The sequence below is a fragment of the Hippoglossus hippoglossus genome, chromosome 4, assembly GCF_009819705.1.
Source record: "Hippoglossus hippoglossus isolate fHipHip1 chromosome 4, fHipHip1.pri, whole genome shotgun sequence".
Taxonomy (NCBI): Eukaryota; Metazoa; Chordata; class Actinopteri; order Pleuronectiformes; family Pleuronectidae; genus Hippoglossus; species Hippoglossus hippoglossus.
The window spans coordinates 17,715,471-17,737,080 of NC_047154.1; the positions used below are offsets into that span (position 1 = coordinate 17,715,471).

The window sequence follows — 21,610 nt, forward strand, 5'->3', positions numbered from 1 at the left end:
CCCAAGGATAAGATAGAAATCACATCAGATTTACAAATGTGACCAGTTGTAAAACAAATGTTTTAATTATTTATAGGCACTTGTTTTTTTTTTCAAATACTGGTATTACCAAATCAATATATCAAGATATAACTGTCCGATGCCACCGGGGTCTCCCACACACAGCCAGAGACGAGCGTGCTGCTTTTCAGCATCTTTATTATTTACTTAAACAGGTGAAAACATAAACTTACCACAACCTAACTTGCCAGCACTTTCTGCCAGCGTCCAGCTTTTCAGCTCGGCTCAGTTCAGTCTCTGTCTCTGTCTATGTCCCTGTCTCTGTCTGTCCTTTACGAGCTTCTCTCATGTGTGTCTCAGCCTTTGTGTGTCTCTATCCCACGTGTGTCTCAGCTGTGCCCTGGTTCAATTGTATTATATTATAGTAGTATATTGTACAATATGTATATTTTTGTATTTATAGAATTGATAGGAGTTATGTAAGAGACAGTGATGTTAATCTTTGTAAATTGTGTGTTTGTAATTCCTACATTTTATATAAATATAGATTTCTCAATATGAACTTTACACATCCACAGTAGTATGTACTAAGTAAAACAAAAGGACAGAACAGAACAAAACAAAATATACAGCAATTTACATTTAATCCACATTATTTATGTTGAATAAAAATAAACATTTACATAGTATACATATAATCATAATAATATGACATTTATTTATAATATTTATGTGCCAAAAGCCACTTTTGTATAAACTCAATACTTGTTTTTGATTTTATTGATTTGATAAAGTAGTAGTTATTATTGAGTTGATATAGTATTAGTTCTTATTGAGTTGATATAGTATTAGTTATTGGATATTTTCGATGGCTTTTCCAAATTACAAATGATGACACATTTCTTTGTTTTTGTGTAATAAAGTCAGAGGTTCTGTGGATTTCCAGTGCTTCAGTATCAATTTCTTTAAATCAAGTAATGAAAAATAACAAATCTAAGTCTCCTGTAACCTGTCCTGAAATATAGGAATGGATGGGTTAATTTTAATTTTAGCAGTTCATTTATTGTTTCTGAAGTGAATATAATTTCCTATGAATCACTCTGTTATCCAAATATGTGTTTGAAATAAGTTGCATATAACAATAAAAGTCTTCGAGTTCTCTTTATTATTGTTTTATTTCCATTGATTTCAAATTACAAATTCACAATCATGTAAAGCAGACACTATTATACATAAAATTATAAATATAAATTAAAATATAAATATTGTTTAATTACACTCAAACTTATCAGCAGCATGTGAACAATATATGTATATTTTTGATAAGTAAATATTTAATTTAAAAACATCTTTCACTGTCCGTTCAAATTCATCACAATACAGTGGGACTTCAAATCTCTGCTGTCTCCTGTATGAGGGAAGAGACCCTAAAAGCATTTCTGTTAGGAGGAACTCACTCTGACCTGAGGAACAGATAACCAAAGCGGCTCCTACGGACATTAAAAGTCATTTCAACTGAGGATTGTCAAGATATAAGAGCCCCTATAATCTGCATACAGACCCAGAAGCAAACCAGTAAATGTCTAGATAAAAAAAAAAGTAAGGACGAGAAGATAAATGGGAACTTGGGGCGAAACCAAGAGTGAATGTTTTACAGTCACTGATAAACGCACTTGGAGATACACATGTAAAGCTGAGACATTATAAAGGCTAAGATCGGAATGCAGATTTTAAGAAATTAAGCACAGCACATGAAAGCAAATGAGTCTGTTTAATGAAAACCAGACTCGACAAGGTCGACTCTCAAACTTAATATTATGTAGCTTCATTTATTAATTTATCATTTGAGACCTAATTTGTGTCAAAACTGGTCTTCCAAATTCAATGCTGTGTCTGAGTGAGAAAAATATCATTATTAATTCAGGTAAATGCATAAAATAAACATGATGAAGATTTAAAGCAAATAAACACCTGTTGCTTGATAGTTATAGTCAATGATCATGATAGTTATAACTTGTGTTTTAGCTCCAACATAAATGCTAAGACATAATGTTTCTATGTTTACTATAATTACTGTGCTTGCTTCATGGCAAAATGTATTTATTAGTGATTTCTGTCTTGATCTAGATTTTTATTTTATAAAATATTATTTACTTCCAACCCAGAAAGTCCTTGACAGTTTATTTGCTGCCTCTTCTCACTGGAGTTCAGCCTTAGTTTGTGTTTCTGCCTGGTTCCTCTTCATTTAGTTGATTTGAAAATCAGACATTAATATTTTAATAAAATGCTCAAGTACTACATGTCTGCTCTCAGACAGAAATGGATTTTTTCTCCAGGGCCCTGAGTGGATCAGGATTATTATATATGTACTTTAGAAAAACAGGAGTTCCTCAGGGCTCTACTCCAGGCCCTTTGCACTTGTCAAAATGTATTTTACAAAGTTCTAGTTTGGTATTACTTTATACCAGTTATCATGTGTAACACTCAACACTACATGTGATGTAGCTGATTTGTAAATCTGTTATTTAAAGATTGTAATTGATCGATACTAAGACAATTACACACTTTTAAGTAACTGTATTGGGGAATACAAATAGAAATATTTAGTTAAAAATACAATACCAGGGAAATCAACTTTTAGAACTTCAGTTAGAGAAACTGTGGGACATACAACTGCTTTTAAATGAACAAAAAAGTACATCCAAAGGATCTGTAGTAGAACTGTTGAATTAATTGGATTCATTTGAATTAAAAATGCCAAGATAACTTGACGATATTACAATTTTTAGGCCTTTTAAAAATATCTTCCAGACCTTCAGTATAGCCTATGGAGTCCTGACTGTTTTAACCAGCCCTGCTTTTCCAGACATTACAAATACAGTAAACTACATAATACAGTGTCCAGTCCATTGTCCTTTACTATTTATAAAACATATTTCAATGACCACATGCAGCTGCCCGGTGACTTTTTAAAGAGTACGGATTTGATGTCATGTACTTTCTACGCACTAGTGTGCAGCTGTATCCCCTCGTCACGTGACTACAAAATGATCAGTTGTTCAAGGCCCTTTCATTTATTTTGAAAATCCATTGTTAAGTCAGTTCTAGAAGAACTTGTTTTTCAAAATTGAGGTTTTAGGAAGAGGCTAAAATACCTTAAAGAAAAGGGCAGAGGACTTGGACTACAGAGGATAGAGACTTGATGCATGAATCACGGATAAGGGACAGACAGTGGAACAAGAGTTGGAAAAACAAAGAGCATTAGAGCAGCAGTGTTGTGACAGTCTGCGAAGTAAACAAGAGTGAAGTCATAGATCACCAAACCAAAGGAGACTTCATGGGGAGAATGACTAAATAGTGAAAGTCTCTTATAATCCCTTCTTGTTTGTTTGCGCCCAAAACCATTGCAGTCAATTTCTGACACAACAACATTATAGAGCATGAAAACTGGAGAAAAACGATTAAGTTGAAGTGAAATGGGAAACTGTGGCTGGATTATTGAATCCAGGAGGGTTAGGGGCATTTGTCTGTGGTTAATTTTTTCTTTTGTGAAAGTTTAGAGCGAGGTTACTGAGGGGCCACAGCGGGGTGGTGTTATGCTGTGTAATTGTGTGGTATTTGTCTTGGCACCGCTCCGGTGTGATTGCACTGGTGTTATCTCAGCGCCGCATGAGAGCAACACTCTGCCGTAGTATTCTTTAATTTGACCGGACGTTAATTGGCCTGTTTTGCATAGCGAATGCTCTGCGACGTGACGGCCGTGACGCAGAATGCCCGGTGCCCTCGCACCTCGCTGTAGGTGGACGAAACCGGAGAGGTCGCAGGTGACAGCTGTGGGCGTGCGGCGAGACGGGAGAGGAGTGAAAGAAAAGCAGAGGAGTGGGGGAGTCTCACGGCCGGGTCAGGGGTTCAGAGTTGGAGTTTGTCACCTGCTCGGCTTGGCACGCAATCTTTGCTCTGGAGCAGTAGGACTAAAGCCCCACCGCCCCTGCACCCCCTCTGCTCTGTCTCCCTCTACCTCCCCCTAATTGGATTTAATGAGCGATTTAACAACACAGCACTGCCCGATCAAATCAAACTACTACTGTCTGCCACGCTTAATCCTGGGTCACTGCTTTGTAAAGCCAGCGTGTCCCAGGACGCTCCTTTCTGCGAGGCTCCTCACACCGTCTCCCCCCCCTCCTCCTCCCTCACCCCCCTGTCTGTTTCTCTTACCGCCCACCCTGACGAAACCAGGACAGGCTTGAGAAAGACCCATATCCATAAACTGCACTAAGTAAGTCTTTTCACCAGGCCACTGGTATTTGGAGAAGGACGTCCTTGACTGTCTGTTGCTGAGCAGAGGGTGTGATCACACCTATGGGTCAAAAGGATTCTGATCTCCGACACCTCGATGTCATCTCCAGAAGTTGGAGTTGGTTGGCGACGTGATAGACGAATGGTGACCTTGAGCAAAACGTTTATCCATCTACATGTATAGAAGAAGCTGGAGTCTGTGAGCCTTTACTTAAGTTTTTAATCGAGAAATAGTTTTACGACTTTGGGTTTTTCTTCTGTCGATTATTTATATTCTATAATAGGCAATAAACGGGTGAGCAACGCTTCCTAAAACATGTGAGCTGCCTTCACGTTCCCTGGATGCAATTTCTCACCCGACCAAACGAACTGAGCTGAAGTTAAAAAGTAGAGTTTGTACAAATATATTTGACAGGAATGCACAAAATAATTCACCTTAATGCTATTTTGGTATTCTGAGCCATTTAATAACCTGTCATCTCATCATAGCGTTAACTTTTAGCTGAAGGACTAATAGTCCCTTCACTACACATGAACTTCCTTTACAATTCATGCAGACCAGTGCTGCATTATTGATGGGAGGCAACACACTCACGACTTCTCCAATCAATCTACACTTAAAACTGCATACCCACGCAACGATAAGAAACTTTATTATCAGTGCAGACTTGATGTTGAATGTGACTGAATACGCAACTTGAAGCAAGTTTCACTAGTCTGAAAATTGATTTCTTTTTAATGCCATGGTGGAAATGGATGGAAACCAATGGCTGCCCTGTAGAGGGCCGAATGTGGCCTTAAAATAAATCTGGACTACAGTCATTTGTCGTTGGTTGTTATGAGGAGCACATGCGATCTGAAGTAAAAGGGATAAAAAGGGCAATTGAAGACACATTTATTCGCACATTGATGTTTGAGCTTCAGCACGAAGCATCTAAACACTCTGTCCTCCACATGTTTCCATATTTTCTACTTTCCTCTGACTTTCCTCCTCCAGTCTTAACTTCCAGTAGATCCAGGCTTCTGATTACAGCCCAACCGTGACTCAAACATGACGCCAAAGCTGCAGGTTCTTTTCCTCCTCGTTAAAATTTCTCACATTTATGACATTAAATCAAAAACGGTCGGCTTATGAAACACGCCCAGCACTTGACTGTTTGTGAGATTTTCCCACTCCCACTCTCACAGATGTAGGATTACTTTCTCAGTGGGATGATAAAAGATTTTGGAGTTAAAGCGGTGGAGCCGGGAAGCATCCAGGCATCGCGAAGGACGAAGATGGTGGCAGGCTCACGGCGAAGTCGTGGTTCAGCTGTGAGAGATTTGTCACCGCAGATTGGCAAAGCTGCTTCTCAACTTATAATGCCAAAAGCAGCTTAATTATTAGGTCAAAGGAGAAAGGCCCAGGAGCTCGGAGAGGGAGGGACTTGTTGGGGTTGTTGCGAGGTTCAACATGTCATTATCCCTGCATTTGTTTGGGGGTGTCTTTGCAAACGCACCAAGGTATTATTTTCTGAAAGCGTCCTAATCCGTAACAACTCCTCCACCCCACCACAGACAGCCATGTTATAAATGCAATCATCTACACCTTTCATTTTACACTGTAAAACAAAATAAGTAGTTTTTTGAAGGAAACCTTTTGTTTGTCCTCTTTCTTGGCTCATGTTATTGAAAAATTGTATATGAATATTCTAATATATTTGGAGGAAAACCTTTCTGTATTAAAAAAAACTGTGCTAAAGCAACAGTGTTATTTTTTATTTCATTTTATGAAACAAGGACAGTGCACAAAAACATTAATCACAAAATGAAAAACAGATCATTTCCATCTGCAGTCTTTGGGCAGGTTAAACACCAAATACTAAAACATTCATTCACATACAACACCATCAAAGTCTCTATCACACAAACAGTTATACAGACAAATCTACGAGTGCAGATCAACATATTCTAGCACATTCCTTCAATATATCAGGAAAATTGCAATTCAACACAATAAAAAATCTGAATCTCGATCAGATTAATGTTGACACAGGTTCAAATTAAGATTCTGCACCTGATCTTGTGGGGGGCCTAACCGGAAAACCTTTCTCAAAATTAAAATGTTAAGTTAAATAGGAATGAACTTACAAAGTAATGATTATTTCATCTGCCAATCCAATTTATCGCATGCTTAAATCCAAGTGAAATTTTATCCAGTGCTTAAATTCACATATTCCAGGGTAAATCTTATTGAGTGCTTCAATTTGTAAAGTAGGTGACATTTTATGGGGACGCTTGTAGACGTAATAATTTTCTATAAATATTCCCCCCCCTCAATTAACTGTATTATCAGTGTCTGTGGAAAACCCACCCTGCTGCAATTGTAGTAGATATTTCTAACGACGGAGAAAAGCGACGCTGCAGTTTGTAGTCACAGTCTTTCACAGGTCACGGCCATTCGCACCTCAGACAATCACAGCCACACAGATGATCAGTGGTCAGTCACTTTCATTTTCTTTCAATTACAAAGTTCAATGTGTCAAATTTTCTAGTTATAGTCCAAATTTACAAATCACACTTTGCCTCATAGGGCTAAAGTCATGTTGAGCAAAAAATTTATCTACTTGTTTTACTAGAGTGGCATGGGAAGTACGCAGTTGATGTCTGGCTTAATCATCAAATGAAATGTGTACAGGCCTATATTTCATAAATCGGCTCGTTACACCTATATTGTAGAAATGAAATATAAAATGTCACTGAACTATTTCTTCATTCAGGCGCATCAGAGCTTATAGATTATAAAAGTAAAGCCACAGTGGCCCATATTCTATTTCTGGCATTTCTACATTGTAAGCTAGATTGTGAACACACAGACGCTGAAATCCTGCCGGACAACTACAATATGTCACAAGCAAAATACCAAGGCTGGCATTACTGTTGTCATGTAGCTGGAGTTGACCTTTCAAACCGAGCCATCGGCTGTGACACATAAAACTAGATTTTCAAATGCATCTCGACAAACAGCCATGTTTGCCGGCTCGTCTGTGAGGGAGGAACATTATCTGTGGCTCAGTACCGAAATAAAAGAACATGTTATATCGATTTAAACCTAATACAAGAAGCTCAAATGTTATCTGACGAGGAATTTTATTGTATTTAATTATTCAGAGCTTTTATATGTAAACGTGTCTGAATAAATGTGTACATATATGTAGATGCTAATATTTAAAAGGGACAGGCATCATTTGAATTTTTCATCAAGTTTGTAATTCAAGCAAAAGCAGAGCAGTCTGTTGTGCCTGGGACAACAAACATAAATGAAATCTTCTCACGTAATGAACATTGTTTTCATTATACATTCCCATCTATAAGCTACGCTCCAGTTCATACTGTGCAGCAACATCTGCACGCTCTTCTCTGTGTGATTATAATCGTACTATAGTCGTTATACCTCAATCTTTCATGTCCTCTGTTGTGCACGGAAGATCTGAAGAAGCCACTAAAAGTCAGAGCAATTTATGTTTATTGTGGGAGCCTGTATCGCAAACCGACGCCCTGTTTTCCACTGCAGTAGAACAGAGAAAAATATTCATGTGCATATATTAACTGCTCCTGAGCAATCTACGGTAGAAGCCTCAAGCCGCCTTAATCTCCCTGCCATTGCCCTGTCTCTCTTTTTTATTCTCTTTGCACTCCTCTCTCTCTTTTTTTTCCTGGATGCCGTTCTCATCCGCCCTCCCCGAGTTTGCCCAATTACCCCTCGGTTCAGCGGCAGGGCACTGGGTCATGGCACTGGCTTGATTTCACACTGTTCCTTCTACTGAACGCCACGTCAAGTTAATCAGGGTTAACAATTGCGGCAGTGCCTTGCTGAGCAGGGCTCCCATCGGCTTAGCGTGGCCTGGCTCTGGTGATACAGATGGGCTAGTAATCTGTTCTGGGAGGCAGAGGGGACAGATGAGGGGCGGAGGTACATCGTGGTTTGCTGGGTGGGTGTGGGCGTGTGGGATAGTCCCGGTCAGGACACAATTTAAAACACTGGACTGAGGAAAGTTTGTGATGAAAGTTTAAGATCTGGAGCAGGGCTGCACACAGAGAGGAAGGCCGTTGAACGGGAGTTGCTGGTAACCCCTAGTTTTTGAGAAATACTGTTAGCGTTGTAAAGTGAAATGACAATGAAAGGCAACTGTGCATAATTGTACAACAATGATGTATTTTGTAAGTTCTCACTGTTAAATAGCTCCTGCCTCCCACAACATCTGCTTTTTGGTTCCAGTTACCAACATTCACCTTAAGAATGAGCTACTGTAGATGCCTCAATAACAGACAAGTTTCATGTGACCAACTGTTGGGGTAGACGTGTGGGTATGTATCCATCTATCTATCTAATCTATCTATATTCTATCTATCTATATTTCTTATGTTTGAAATCTATCTATTTATCCCTTATATCCATCTAGAATAGCTGCATCAGAGAAATGGGTAACGGTGCAGTAATGAAAAGCAGAAATCAGTATTCTCTTCCTAGAGTTTGAAACTAATTAACCAGTTTTTGAAGGTGTAAAAAATAAAATAAGAGAGACATAAGGATTTCAGATCTCTGCTGCTCTCATCCCATGGACCACACCAGTCAGGGACTTGAAACAGAACAAGTGCGATGTCAAAAGGTCAAAGAGACCATCAGAATTACAAATCCACACTAAGTGTATGATGTTACGGGATCAAAGTGTCGGGGGGGGAAGAACGCAGTTAGAAGAAGAAGAAAACTTCCTGTGCTGAAGATGGCTGAAGCGTGACCCATCTGGCCAAACAGAACTCTTAGAGCAATAGCAGCTGCCTAGCTTGCACAACACGGCCCAGGGTGCACCCAGCTATAGGCCACGCAGAGTTAATTATTCATTCAGTCAGAAGAGGCATTACACTCTGCTTTCCAGACAGGACCAATGAAGAAGAAGAAAAAAAAACTTTGCTTTTCACACAACCCTGGGCGACAGAAATGGAGCTGAGTCGGCCGTAGGACTTCCGTGTTTTCCAGGAACCAAACAAAACTCCCACTCTTCACTTGACCTTTTCAACTACGAAGAAGCCGGCCTGTAAAGTCTAACTTTGGAGTGTGAGCGTCGGGTGTTTTAACCTTAGTTACCGCAGGTTTTCTGTACCAGTTTACACTTTCACTCCCCCATTATACCACAACTCCAGCACTCTGCTTCTCCCATTTCTTCCAGGAGCGCCTCGCTTTGGAGATGTCGCACCTCTTCGGAGTGACGCATGTATTATTAAAGCGGGACTCGAGTGCGATCCGTGCAGGGACACTCACAGACTTTCACGGGTTTCTGTCACTGCCACCATTTTGATTTTGAGCGTGGCCGTGGCAGTTTTTTGCACAAACATAAGAATTTGTGACACCAGAGCACAAGTTAATATTTCATACGCCCGGCAGCTCAAAAGCTCAGAAGTTCTAACTGAGAGCACTTCTCTCCATTTGTTACCCATCTCCACTCGCTTCATGAAAGTCTTATAATGACCACGTTGATGGTATTATTCTTGAACTGCTAAGTTGTCTCATGAACAGGGGAAGGGTCTTGTAAAGTGCACGAGAAAGGGCAAGAAAAAAGGGAAGGAAATGTGGGAAAAGTGGTGCCTGGTGCTACGGTGTGGCTCTGTCCACACTCCTGATTATAAATATGTATTCAAGGCTGAGCCGCAATGTCCCATAAACCCAAGTGTCGCGGTGCATCATCCAAATTCATCCCTTCGCTACATCCCAGCCCAGAGTGTGAGGGTCAATCTGTGATCAGGCCCCGGGAAACGAGATTGAAGGGAAAACAAAACCAAACAAAAAACATCAAAGTCCCACTGAACTCCACTTGCCCTCGTTGGCCCTTGCAGTCGAACGAAAATACAGTTCACCAAAAGTTCACGTCTGTTATCGTTGGCGATCTTTTTGGCTGTATGTGCCTCGTAACCATATCCCTGTGATTGGCAGTGGAGGAGGAGGAGCGAGCTCACCGAACTTACCCTGACAACTACTGTTAATATGACACACGGCGTGTTCTCCACATCTGACCCTGATATGCAGGGTCGCTGTTCGGTCAGACTGCCGCTGCAGGCCAAGTGCGGTGGATGTGTGTGTGGGTGGGGGTGTGATGAGGGATGAGTGGGCAATCCAGTTAAGAATTAAAAAAAAAAATCTAAACCCCAAAATATCTCTGGTACTGGCTGTGTCATAACGTTTCTGAGTCTGCCCCACCCAACATCAAAACGGGTTCAACGAGAGTTCACTGGGAAGGCTCCGCCCTCTCGCCACTACGTCACCGGTGAGATGGCGTGTTGTCATGGGCGAGAATACCTCGGTAACGCTCTCCCTGCTGGTTCCGTCAGCGAGGCCACAGCGACCCACCGTGGTGCCGCCGCCTCCGCTTGATGAGGCCTGTAAAAATGTGCTGCTTCGAGTAAGCACTTTAAAAAAATACAAATATAATTTTTACAGTCTATCAACTCTAAAAATATTGCATTTCTTGTTGCTATTATTTTTTTTATATGTAAATAATTATTAAATTCAGTTATTTTATCAGCAACTAAAAATATCATATACACAGTGTATGAATGAACTACTTTTTGCCTATTTAATAAAATGTATGTGAATATGAAAATAAGAGTTGTGTTTTTGAAAATTATACTTTTGGAATATGATGTTGCAAACACTTCGAATTTTAGAGATTTTTTAATTATTAATTTAAGTCAAACGTATTCGGTTACAAGCTGACAATATTTTCCAAAGGGAATTATTTAAACTTGCTTATAAAAATGGTTTACAGTAAATACAAACAAAGGAGTTTGTCATAAGAATATTTTTATACTATTTCATTTTAAAATGATAAAATTTCTGTTACATTTATATAATTTAGTTAAATAATAGAAATTAAACAAGTTAAAACCATCTCTGGTCAAAACAACCATTGTACTCGGTCATGTTGACGGACTGAATGGTTCCAGAAACAACAACAAGGCCAGTGTTTGATTACTTTACTTTAGTACTTTTTAATTTGTATTTAAATACAAAAGAAACGACCCCTAAGATTTTCCAAATACCATTTTGTTTTGAAATAATACAAAAAATATAAAATTGTGCTAAATTATGAGTGCAGATAAGCTCTGAACTATCCTTGAAATGATTTATTAAAAATAATATCAAATATGTTGTGCATGGTTACTGAAAATAAATCATCAAATATGAACAAATATGAAAAAAATAAATTATTTTTAAAAAACTAATTAAAAAATAAATTGGATGAAGTAATTGGATAAAATTTGTTTGATGACTAAAACAGGCACACTTTATTTTATCTATTTAGAGCTTTATTTATGGATATCAAAAACACCAAGTATTTTATTTAATATAGAGCAATCAACACAATAAAGTATTAATTAAATATTTCTTTGACGGTTTTATAAAAAATGTTTTGACACATATTTGACTGAAAAAATTATAAAAAATGTAAAGAGGTAGTGTGAACATTTCATGATGGAAACATGTCAGATACCAATAAAACACCCAAATAATCAAATTTTAACATTTTTTATTGATTTTATTATAATACAATTATATACAAGTATCGTTATTAATATAGTATTTTTTTGATTTGATTTTGTAATTACACAAACTCAGTTTCCACAGAGAAAAACCAAACACACAAGCCAGTGAAATATGATGAAAGTTTGTTTTTGTAAAGACACGAGGAATAGGAAAGTTAATGTACATGTTAGGTGGCCATAAAAAACTTAATAAGAAATATGTGACAAATAAAGAAATAAATACTCACATTTTTGTGAATATAAAAGCTAAAAAGAATTATCAAGGTGTACAAAACAAAATACAGTGATTGACGCATTTGTTTTCCTCTCCAAAAACTAAAAGACTATTTTTACGCAACAAAAGGTGCCAATAAAGATTTTTTTCCCCCAAGTGTGTTTTTGGTAAAAGTGCGCAAACTAAATAACAAGAATCTTGATTTATCACATCGGACTCATTAGTTATGGGAAACACATACAGTGGATTGAAACAAAGACTAAGAGCGCCCACCCGTGTTAACAATATGTACTACACCCCAAACAAATAAATCACAGATTTGTATTTGCCCTGCTCAGCTCTTTTCAAAGAAGAAAACCTGTTTTACTATTTAACAACCTTTATCATTTTAAGAGCCACTTTCAATTAAGTTTGAAATGAATATCTGTATATGGTTTGTATATAAATGGTAGAAGGTCCCATTATTTGTAGATTTAATTTACTAATAGATATAAATGTAACATCACTTACTGTGATCAATTTTTGACACTAAGGACTACAACTAACTCAACTTTTCCCTGAGTCCAGTTGTGCATCAAAGCTTCGAAACAGCATGTTTCATCATCACCACACTGGTAAAAGTATATTAATTTAATTATGTGTGTTAGTCATTCTTGTTACAGAAGATTGTATGCAACACATTGCTCCAATGGATAGGTCACTCTGAAAATGAAATAATAAATACAACCTGCAAAGAAAATTCTGAGTCTTTTGTAAATATTTTAGGTGATTTCAAGCAGATAAACATATCACACGTAGATGAAATGGACGTAGATTGAAATATTTCATCAAAGTGAAACCATTTTTAAAGTCTCTGTTAAAGTAAAACTCTAGTTCAAACCTTTAAAATTTCACTTTCCAGTCAACTTTTACAGAAACTCGAAAGAAACTACTACAGAAACACTGCTTATTTTATTTCCAATGTCTGTTTTTCCAAAATATAAAGTAACGATTAAATTAATAAAGTAATAAGATATATATTGCAACACAAGGTCAGTCAACTAAACCCAGAAACATTTAGCATGTGAAATTAATTTAACAGTAATTTAACAGTTAAAACATAATTTTGGATTCTGCAGAATCCTAAAGGACTTCCGAGGCTTGCATATGTGGTGTACTGTGACGCTATATTTTCCATGGGAAATATATAAATGTATATAAATATAAAACAGTACTTTCATCGCCTCCACACACAAAGTCCAGGTGGTGACACGTGCTGTTGGGTGTGTGCCAAGAAATACAGGATAAGATGCAGGAAGAGGGGATATACAATACTAGTGGTATTTTACCCCGTCTTGTACAAATCATATTTTACATATTGAAAAAATATATTATTGTTTTTTACGAATGGTGATACAAAGTCCTGAGCACTGCATTCGTTATCATTTGCAAACAGCTACCTTCCATGTTGATTGTCCCTGTTGGATACGCACCGCTGGTCTGGGCCGTCAGCTTCCTCCCTCAGCAGCAGGTTCAACCATACGGTCGAATGAGAACGCCAGCATAATCTGCGTTTCAAATATTAGATCAGAATTAATACAATGCAAAATGTCATGAGCTGGTTTTTGAATATCCCTCCCCCAAAGTTTATCTACAGATTGAATCAAAGGTTTATTTTCCTCCTTGACTTTGAGGTTTTAACGAAGAAAACACAAAGAGGAGAAACTGAGGAAAAATACTAAAATAAATAGTCAAACCACGATTTTTGCAAAGGCATTTCACACAGTCAGCTGCAACAGTCTCAACCTCTTTTTATATTAATACACGAAGGCAAAGCCACTTAAAAAAATACAGAAAAATGGACAAAGCCCATTTCTATCAATTTGGTGAAGTGAATCCTCAAAAATGAAATACTTTGTGAACACTAGATGTTCACGGAGTTCCTGTTGGACTCAATTTAGCAGAAAAGAACTGCCGAGGGAACTTTTTGTACCAGTCCAGCTTTTCTCCTCTTATTCTCAGTGACAGTGGAAGCATTTGGTTGTCGGGCTGTGGTTTCACCCCTCACGCTTCATTACAAGCTTTACAAGCATTTTGTTATGGCTTGTTTGTCTCACTAATCGAGAGGGAAGCTGCTGGCCATAAAATGTCAACCTTCATCTCCTGATCCTAACTTTAAGCCCCCTTCTGTGGTTTGTTGTGTTTCTTATTTGTTCCAATTAGAGTCTCAGCCATTGTTGTTCAGAAAAGGAACAAGATGCAAGTTTACACAGATTATGGTGCTCGGCCGACATAGTGCACATGGGCAATGAGGGCAAATCTATGAGCGCTTGCAATTTTTATTCATGCGCCCATAAACAAAGAGTCGGCTTGAAATAGGGTCGATGGTGAATCATCTAACTTCTCAGTGAGTCATATCACTTGTACCATCAATGAAAATTAATGAATCTACTGGAGAACAGAATTTAGGCAAATTAATGATCCCTTTGTATGTTAAATTTGTTTGTTATAAAATAAAAAAGGTTTTCAGATAAATTTCAGGAAAAAACTAAATCTAAGAATCTGAACAGTATTCGATTGGGTCGAATTTGTGCACAGAAATAATGTCAGAACTGCAAAAACTGAGTGGAGATTAATTTCATTTAACTTTTACATGTTTAAAATATGAGAAATTCCCCCAAAACAGTAACAACCATGATTCTCCGTCTCATCTACGTTCACTCACCGTCAGCAGCACCAGCAGTGCCATCATCACCCCCAACATGATATAAATGTTCTCGGTGAGGCCACCAGCCCACAGAGGGCCCAGGATGGTGGCTAGACCTCCCACTGAGCGACGCACTCCCTGACAGAAACCTGCAATCACCCACACGAGACACAAATCCTCACAAACTGTACACACATTAAGGACACGCACACTAAGAACACAGTGTAAGGGACTTTTTTAAAGTTACATGTTGAAATGTCAGTGTCCAGTGACACCAGATTTAAACACCTCGAACGAGCTAGAAATAACAAAGGGACAAAAAAAAAGAAAATCAATGTTGCATTGCTTCTTCTAGATGGCGCTGTTTCTCACCTTGTGTTTTCTCACAGGTGATTTTGGAGAAGAGGGAAACCTGGGCCACAGCTACGAATGGCAAACCCAGAACCTGCAGAAACACCCCGATGATGAACTCAGTCAGCGGCCAAGGATAACTCCCTACAGAAAACAAGAAAAACGGTTAATTAAGAATAATACCTACTCAACTGGCGGTGATTTTGATCTACTCAGTCTCTGATCTACTCAGTCTATGGTGTACCCGGATTTACAGGTTTTTCATTTAAGTCTGTATATGTGCCTAATGGAAAGGTCAGTGAATCATTTGGCAGCTGGCAGCATCATTTACTGCGGCTAAAGATTTGGAATGTGCAACAACTATGCTGGGTTTGTGCAAATTCTGTGCCGTCTGACCTAGTGGGGTCGCCAGGAAGATGAGGCACCAGACGCCAGAGATGTTGCAGATGGCCAAACCCACGGCCAGGACCACCCGCTCCCCAACACGCCGGCTCAGCCAGCGCACAAAGAAGAAGCCAGCGATCACCTCCACGCCACAGAGGCAGTACATCACACTGTTCTCCAGCTCCCCGTAGCCAAAGTACTTCTGAGTCAGTGGAGTCACCATCGTCTGAGGAGGGAATGGTGAACATGTCACTGTCAATTTTAACTCATGGTGCAGCAGAGGTTCTATTGTTTTATTTCAATTAGTCGATATCTCATCAAAGATATTGGACATTGCTGCACGAGATAAAAAAAAGGTGAAATCTGTCCACAGAAATATAAAGGGAACATAAATGAGTTTTATCTCTCTCTCTGTGTGTGTGTGTGTGTGTGTGTGTGTGTGTGTGTGTGTGTGTGTGTGTGTGTGTGTGTGTGTGTGTGTGTGTGTGTGTGTGTGTGTGTGTGTGTGTGTGTGTGTCTTTGCTGCACCTCCAGCGCTGTCTGATTGAAGAGGGTGATGAACTGAGCAGCCAACAGCACAACCACCTCTTCTCTCAGGAACTCTGCAGAGAAACGAGGAGAAATTCAGAGAGAGATGGAGAGAAGAGTTTTAAGGACCAACCACAAAGTCAGAGCTGAGAGAGAGAACATGGAGCTAAACAAGTGATAAATTATGTTTTGTGCAGGGTACAAGGTGAATTATACAGTAGAGCCTGAACGATATGGATTTTTGAGGGCTGATGCGGATAATGGTATTAGGGAGTAAAAGATTCCCAATACCAATAAATCATCTGCTATATTTGTATTAAAAAATGTCTTATGTCAAAGAAATATTATTGATATTTTACAGTTTAAACATTAACTTTATTATTAATATTTTTTAAGAAAAGCACCACACAAACAAATGTATTGAATTTGAATTAAAAAAATATATTCTTTCTCTGGAATTCAAATATAAATGCATATTTGTTTATTCTGTGAAATACATTTTAATTTCGGTAAACATAAATGCCAATTATTTCATGTGTGTGACAGGCTCAAATCAGTTGGGCTCCATCTACTGGTAGACTCACATACTTACACACCATATGAATCAAAATATTAATAAATGGATAGAATCTGTCAGCCATCTGGCATGGAGGGGAAATTCACCCAGAAACCTAAAACTGCACAGGATGTATTTGAAAGTGGTTAAATTGCAAACACATTGTAAATTATATGGTCTGCAGTGAGGAGTTCAAGCTTGTGAACAAATTGGTTTGATCCTCTCAGAGGAAAATATGTGCAATTTATCTACTTTGACGTTCTATAAACTGGCAGGATGCCAAATCCAATCTCACACAGATACAGTCACACGGCCACCCACCTCGAGAGATGCTGAATTCCTTGATGGGGCTGGAGGAGTCTCGGGTCTCTGATGGCGGGTGGTGAGGGAGGAGGGGAGACATGGACTCAGCGTGGAGTTAGAGGCAGCAGAGACGTTGTTTCTCTTGTGGTTGGGTGGCACCACTGAGCCGTTAGGAACCCACCAGCTCCTGGGACGTCATTAAGGGCTTTACCTCATCGTTGTCCTCCTCCTCGTCTTCCGTGAGCCCTGGCTCGCTCTCCTGGTCCCCGCTCTTGCTTGTTGTTGAACCTTCCTGTGCTTTCTTTCTCTCCAGAGGTGGCAGGTCCGAGTACATGAAGAGCACCACCAGCTGAAGGAGGATCCACATCAAGCACATGAACAGCTGCAGGAGGCGGAACGTGAGTGTTAGCTCTTCTTTGGTTTGGGGAAAAAGAAAATGCCACGAAGGTCAAACTATTATATGTTGGTCCTTACCCCAGGTGAAGTATATTTTAAACTACAAAAGGTCCCAGTTGGAAATCACACAGCCTCAGGAAGATGTTAAATGCTGGACCTGCGTCAACGGACAAAGACAAAATGGACAGGCTTTTAGGATGCTTGTGATATTGAATGCGTTTAAGAATGCAAATACAATCCATTATACATCATAAAAATCTCAAATGATCAGCAGGGAGCAGAGGAGCACTGACCAATCAGAAGGCCGGCCTGTCGACACGCCATCACAGCAGCGAATACTGTGGCCCGGTCGTCTGGAGCCGTGCTCCTGGTCAGGAAGCCGAAGATAGATGAGCCAGCACCTGTGCCGATGCCTGAAGAAAAGAAAATCATTATAACTGGAGCTCTGCTCATTAGTGAGAGGGAAATATACATCCTGATTATATACTTTATACCAGAATATCTTTAAAACTACACAAGAGCAGCTAAAGGTTAACTCCAGGCTCCAGATAATAAGGCCCTTTTTAAACATGGTTTTATTTACCTATGATGTTGGGTGTAAATGATTAATAGTGGGTGTCATTGTGGTGCAGTGGTTGGTACTGTCGCCTCAGCAAGAAGGAGTTTGCATGGGGTTTCCTCCGGGTACACCGACTACCTCCCACAGTCCAACCACATGCAGTTAGGGGTAAATTAGAAACATGTGTTACACTGAGTGTGAATGGTTGTTCGTCAGCCCTGCGACACGCTGGTGACCCGTGTATGTGCCAGGATTGGCGTTGTACTTTCAAGCAAGAGCAGTGTTTACCCGGCAACCACAACATGGCGCTGCAATGTAATCCAAATTCAGAAATACCTCTATTAAAATAATAACGATAAAAAAATGGACCCATGACAACATTATACCAGGTATACTGTTCTTGCTCAATAGTGGACTGATCAATCATTTGCATCCAAAAGCATCAGACAATTACGCCCAGTTTACAAAATAATCGCTACTACAATATATTTGAGAGTTCAGTATTTATCATTTATAAAAACAGGTAAGAAAAAGAATCGTACTTGAAAACCAGAATCTGGTAGTAGACTCACCTGCTACCAATCTGCTTGACAGTAAGAGCCACTTGGAGTAGCCCATGAAGTACATGAAATTACCTGGAGAGTGGAAACAAGTGGGAAAGTAAGGTCAGTGCTCATACACATAATATTTCACATAGGTACTTCAAATGGAGTTTGATACGGGATGTGTCAAGTGCATGCTTTGTTTTGAACTCTGAGGAAAACATCAACAGGACGAAGTGAGTGTTAGCTACAACTGTGGAGGTGTAAGTAAAGAGAACACGAGTGGAGGAGGAGGAGGGACAAACCGATTATCTCAAAGAGGTTGGCGAACAAGATGATCTTCTTGGTGGCTTGTGTTTTGTCGGACCAGTGGCCGAACAGCGGCCCCGACAGGAGGCCACTCAGGCTGAATGCCGACAGGGCCAGACCCAGGAAGTAAGGCGCTGCATCTAGAGTCTGCAGGTACCTCCATATTGTGGGAAGAATCACAGCTGAGGAGACAGAAGACAGGGACACTCAAATAAATGCTAAAGTCACTCAAACTTGAGGCAAAAAAACACTTTTCTTTTGTTTAATACATTTAACATTATAGTCTGTAAGCATAAGAACTATCATCTTATCTGCTGGTGAAAAGATAAGCTGTCACATGTATTAGCTATCTCCTATTGAAAGAGATGCCATGGTTGTATTACAATGTTCGTATAATTCACAATACTACTCCCTGCCGTGCAGTGTTGTCCTAATGCAGTAACAGTTAGTTCCAGAAACTGCAGGAAAGCTGTTACTCATTTTCTTAATCCCTGAGAAGGCATGTTTTCTACTAATTGAATCAGTGGTCTCACACCAGTCGAGGCTCCCACAAACTGTTTATACAACGTTTCGGTCACAGGCGCCTCTTCCTTTCTTCCTACCTTTGTACTTTGTAAGGTTTGTCCTGGATTTGATCGAAATAGAAATATGGAGGTGATTTAAAACTTTTAAAACTTTTTGTATGTCTTGAATGAAAACCTAAAAATAAGGTGAGATGAGGGTGAAACAAGGCGTTAGATGACGTCTGTCTGAAATCTTCACCACCAGGAGAACTGCCTGAACACACTGCAATGTTCAACTTGAGCTGCAGTCGTAGCATTGCCGTTCGAAGCTTCCAGCCTTGGCGTCACAGAGACAAAGACTAGTGCTTATCCAGTACAATCCAAATGAAATTTGTGGGTCAGAAGACACACAATGCTAGGCAAAAATTCCAGAGAGGAAATAACTTTTCTTGTTGTCTGAGGGAATTCCCACAGTTGCACTCTTGCTTCTTTGTCCCATGTTTCTAGGAAACATGAAAAACCCCTGTGTACTGTAATATAATCGAGTAGTTCTGCAAATAATACTGTTTCTCTTAATAGAAAGTACTAGGTATTGACTTAACTCTTTGCAAAAAGGGGATGTGGTGCTGTTCTATGGGACTTCATTTGATCATAAGGCGTCTCCTGTGGATGTGCTAATCCATACAGTCTGTTAGTGAGAAGCTCCTTTCAAAATAAAGCCTCAATATATATTAACACGAGTCAAACACAAATTAAGTTGTAGTTTCAACAATAAATAACATGTGTTGTGCTATAAGCAGCATCTATAGCAGGATTTTTTTCATTTATTCTATAACATATTGCAAACCGGATTATTGCTAATGTGTAAAGGGAAACCCCCACCATGGTTTAGAATAAGTCTACCAGAGCAGGTTTCAGGTGAGCACACTGTGACCGGTTTGTTGTGTTTCTAACCTTCAGTCACACAAATTACACAAGAGAGGTCTATAATAATGTGACTGTGTGTGTGGGGGGGGGGGGGGGGTGTTTAAACAGCCTGATCATACAGCCTCACATGTCTGTTTTAAAACATGTATTCAAAACAGATGAACAGAGACTTAAACGGTTAAATTACAAAACCTCCCCCCTAGACTCAAGGTGTGCCAGGGAGATGGACATTAATTAACCACTAATCAAACATCACGTCCTGTGTCGTTCTGCGCCACCGCAGCCTGACATGTGTGTTTATGTTGACGGGGGGGGGGGGGGGGGGGGGGGGGGGGGGGGGGGGGGGGGGGGGGGGGGGGGGGGGGGGGGGGGGGGGGGGGGGGGGGGGGGGGGGGGGGGGGGGGGGGGGGGGGGGGGGGGGGGGGGGGGGGGGGGGGGGGGGGGGGGGGGGGGGGGGGGGGACAGACAATCGAACCCTACCATACTCCACACCGCTCAGCAGGAACAGCAGCCCTATGCTGCAGAAGGTCAGCCTCCGTTTCCGTCGCTCGTCCTCTGCCGCTACGATGTCCGAGCCGCGTCTGAGCTCGATCATCCTGTGGACACGCGCGTAATGCTCAGTGCGCTGCTGCCAATTAGAGCCCGGGGAGAGGAGCGCTGCTGCGAGCCGGGGACATGCTCCGCACGGGGGGGACCCGGGTTCTTCTGTTCCTCCAAAACCAGCACCGACCTGAAACCCGGCGGAAGTTTGTGTCTGTGACGCGCCGCAGGGAGAGGTTTAAAGGTGGGGGAACCGGGGAACCGACAACCAACCACACGGCCCGGTGGTGTGATCCTGCGCACTGCAACTACATCACTTCCGGTAGAGTCCAAATGCAACCTGACCCACTGACAAGCACTGAGCCTGGATCAGTTTCCTCTCTTCTCCTTCTTCTACATTGTATGAATATATAGATACATGTTTTAAATAAACTACATGTATACAGTTTTATATCTACATGCTGATTTCTCTGTATATATGTTCTAGTATGTACTGTTCATTTATATTTTTGTTCAATATAAATATTATAAATAAATATTATATTAATAATAAATATATAAATGACACAAAAAAAACTGCACTGAGCCCCAATCAGTCCTCCATGGATTTGACGCAGTAGATTAATTAATTTTTTTTTTAAATACCTAACTTACACCAAACAAAAGCAGCTTTCATGTGTCATTTTGAACAGATCTCATTTGATTTCCACAGCAACATGAATGTAAATCATTGAAAGACAGACTGGAAATAGCCAGTGGTGTTGCAAAGTAATTCTTTAGTAAATAGATCAATAGAAGGACTTAGTTATTTTCATTAAATGTTTTGTTTTGTCAAAGTCAAAAGAAAGAAATAAGATTAAAATGTACACGTAAATAGTTTCAAAGATATATACCTGCACATGGAGTTACAGTGAACACTTCAACAACTATGAGATCCA

At 39.9% G+C, this 21,610-nt stretch overlaps 1 protein-coding gene and 1 long non-coding RNA gene across 2 annotated transcripts; both read right to left on the bottom strand.

The window, feature by feature from the left end:
- Window positions 1-361: 361 nt before the first annotated feature.
- Window positions 362-12,586, bottom strand: LOC117760386. Its single transcript, XR_004613668.1, has 3 exons — window positions 12,102-12,586; window positions 4,613-4,619; window positions 362-371 (listed from the first exon to the last, which is right to left on the bottom strand). It is a non-coding gene; the product is annotated as an uncharacterized LOC117760386 (long non-coding RNA).
- A 313-nt stretch (window positions 12,587-12,899) lies between these two features.
- On the bottom strand, window positions 12,900-20,966 carry mfsd8l1 (major facilitator superfamily domain containing 8-like 1). Its single transcript, XM_034583369.1, is given in 13 exon segments — window positions 12,900-13,635; window positions 14,793-14,923; window positions 15,147-15,269; window positions 15,522-15,735; window positions 16,038-16,109; window positions 16,915-17,067; window positions 17,069-17,278; window positions 17,371-17,390; window positions 17,393-17,449; window positions 17,586-17,705; window positions 18,424-18,486; window positions 18,699-18,884; window positions 20,613-20,966. Coding segments are annotated over 13 exon segments (1,524 nt in total). The 5' UTR covers window positions 20,728-20,966; the 3' UTR covers window positions 12,900-13,575.
- Window positions 20,967-21,610: the final 644 nt, after the last annotated feature.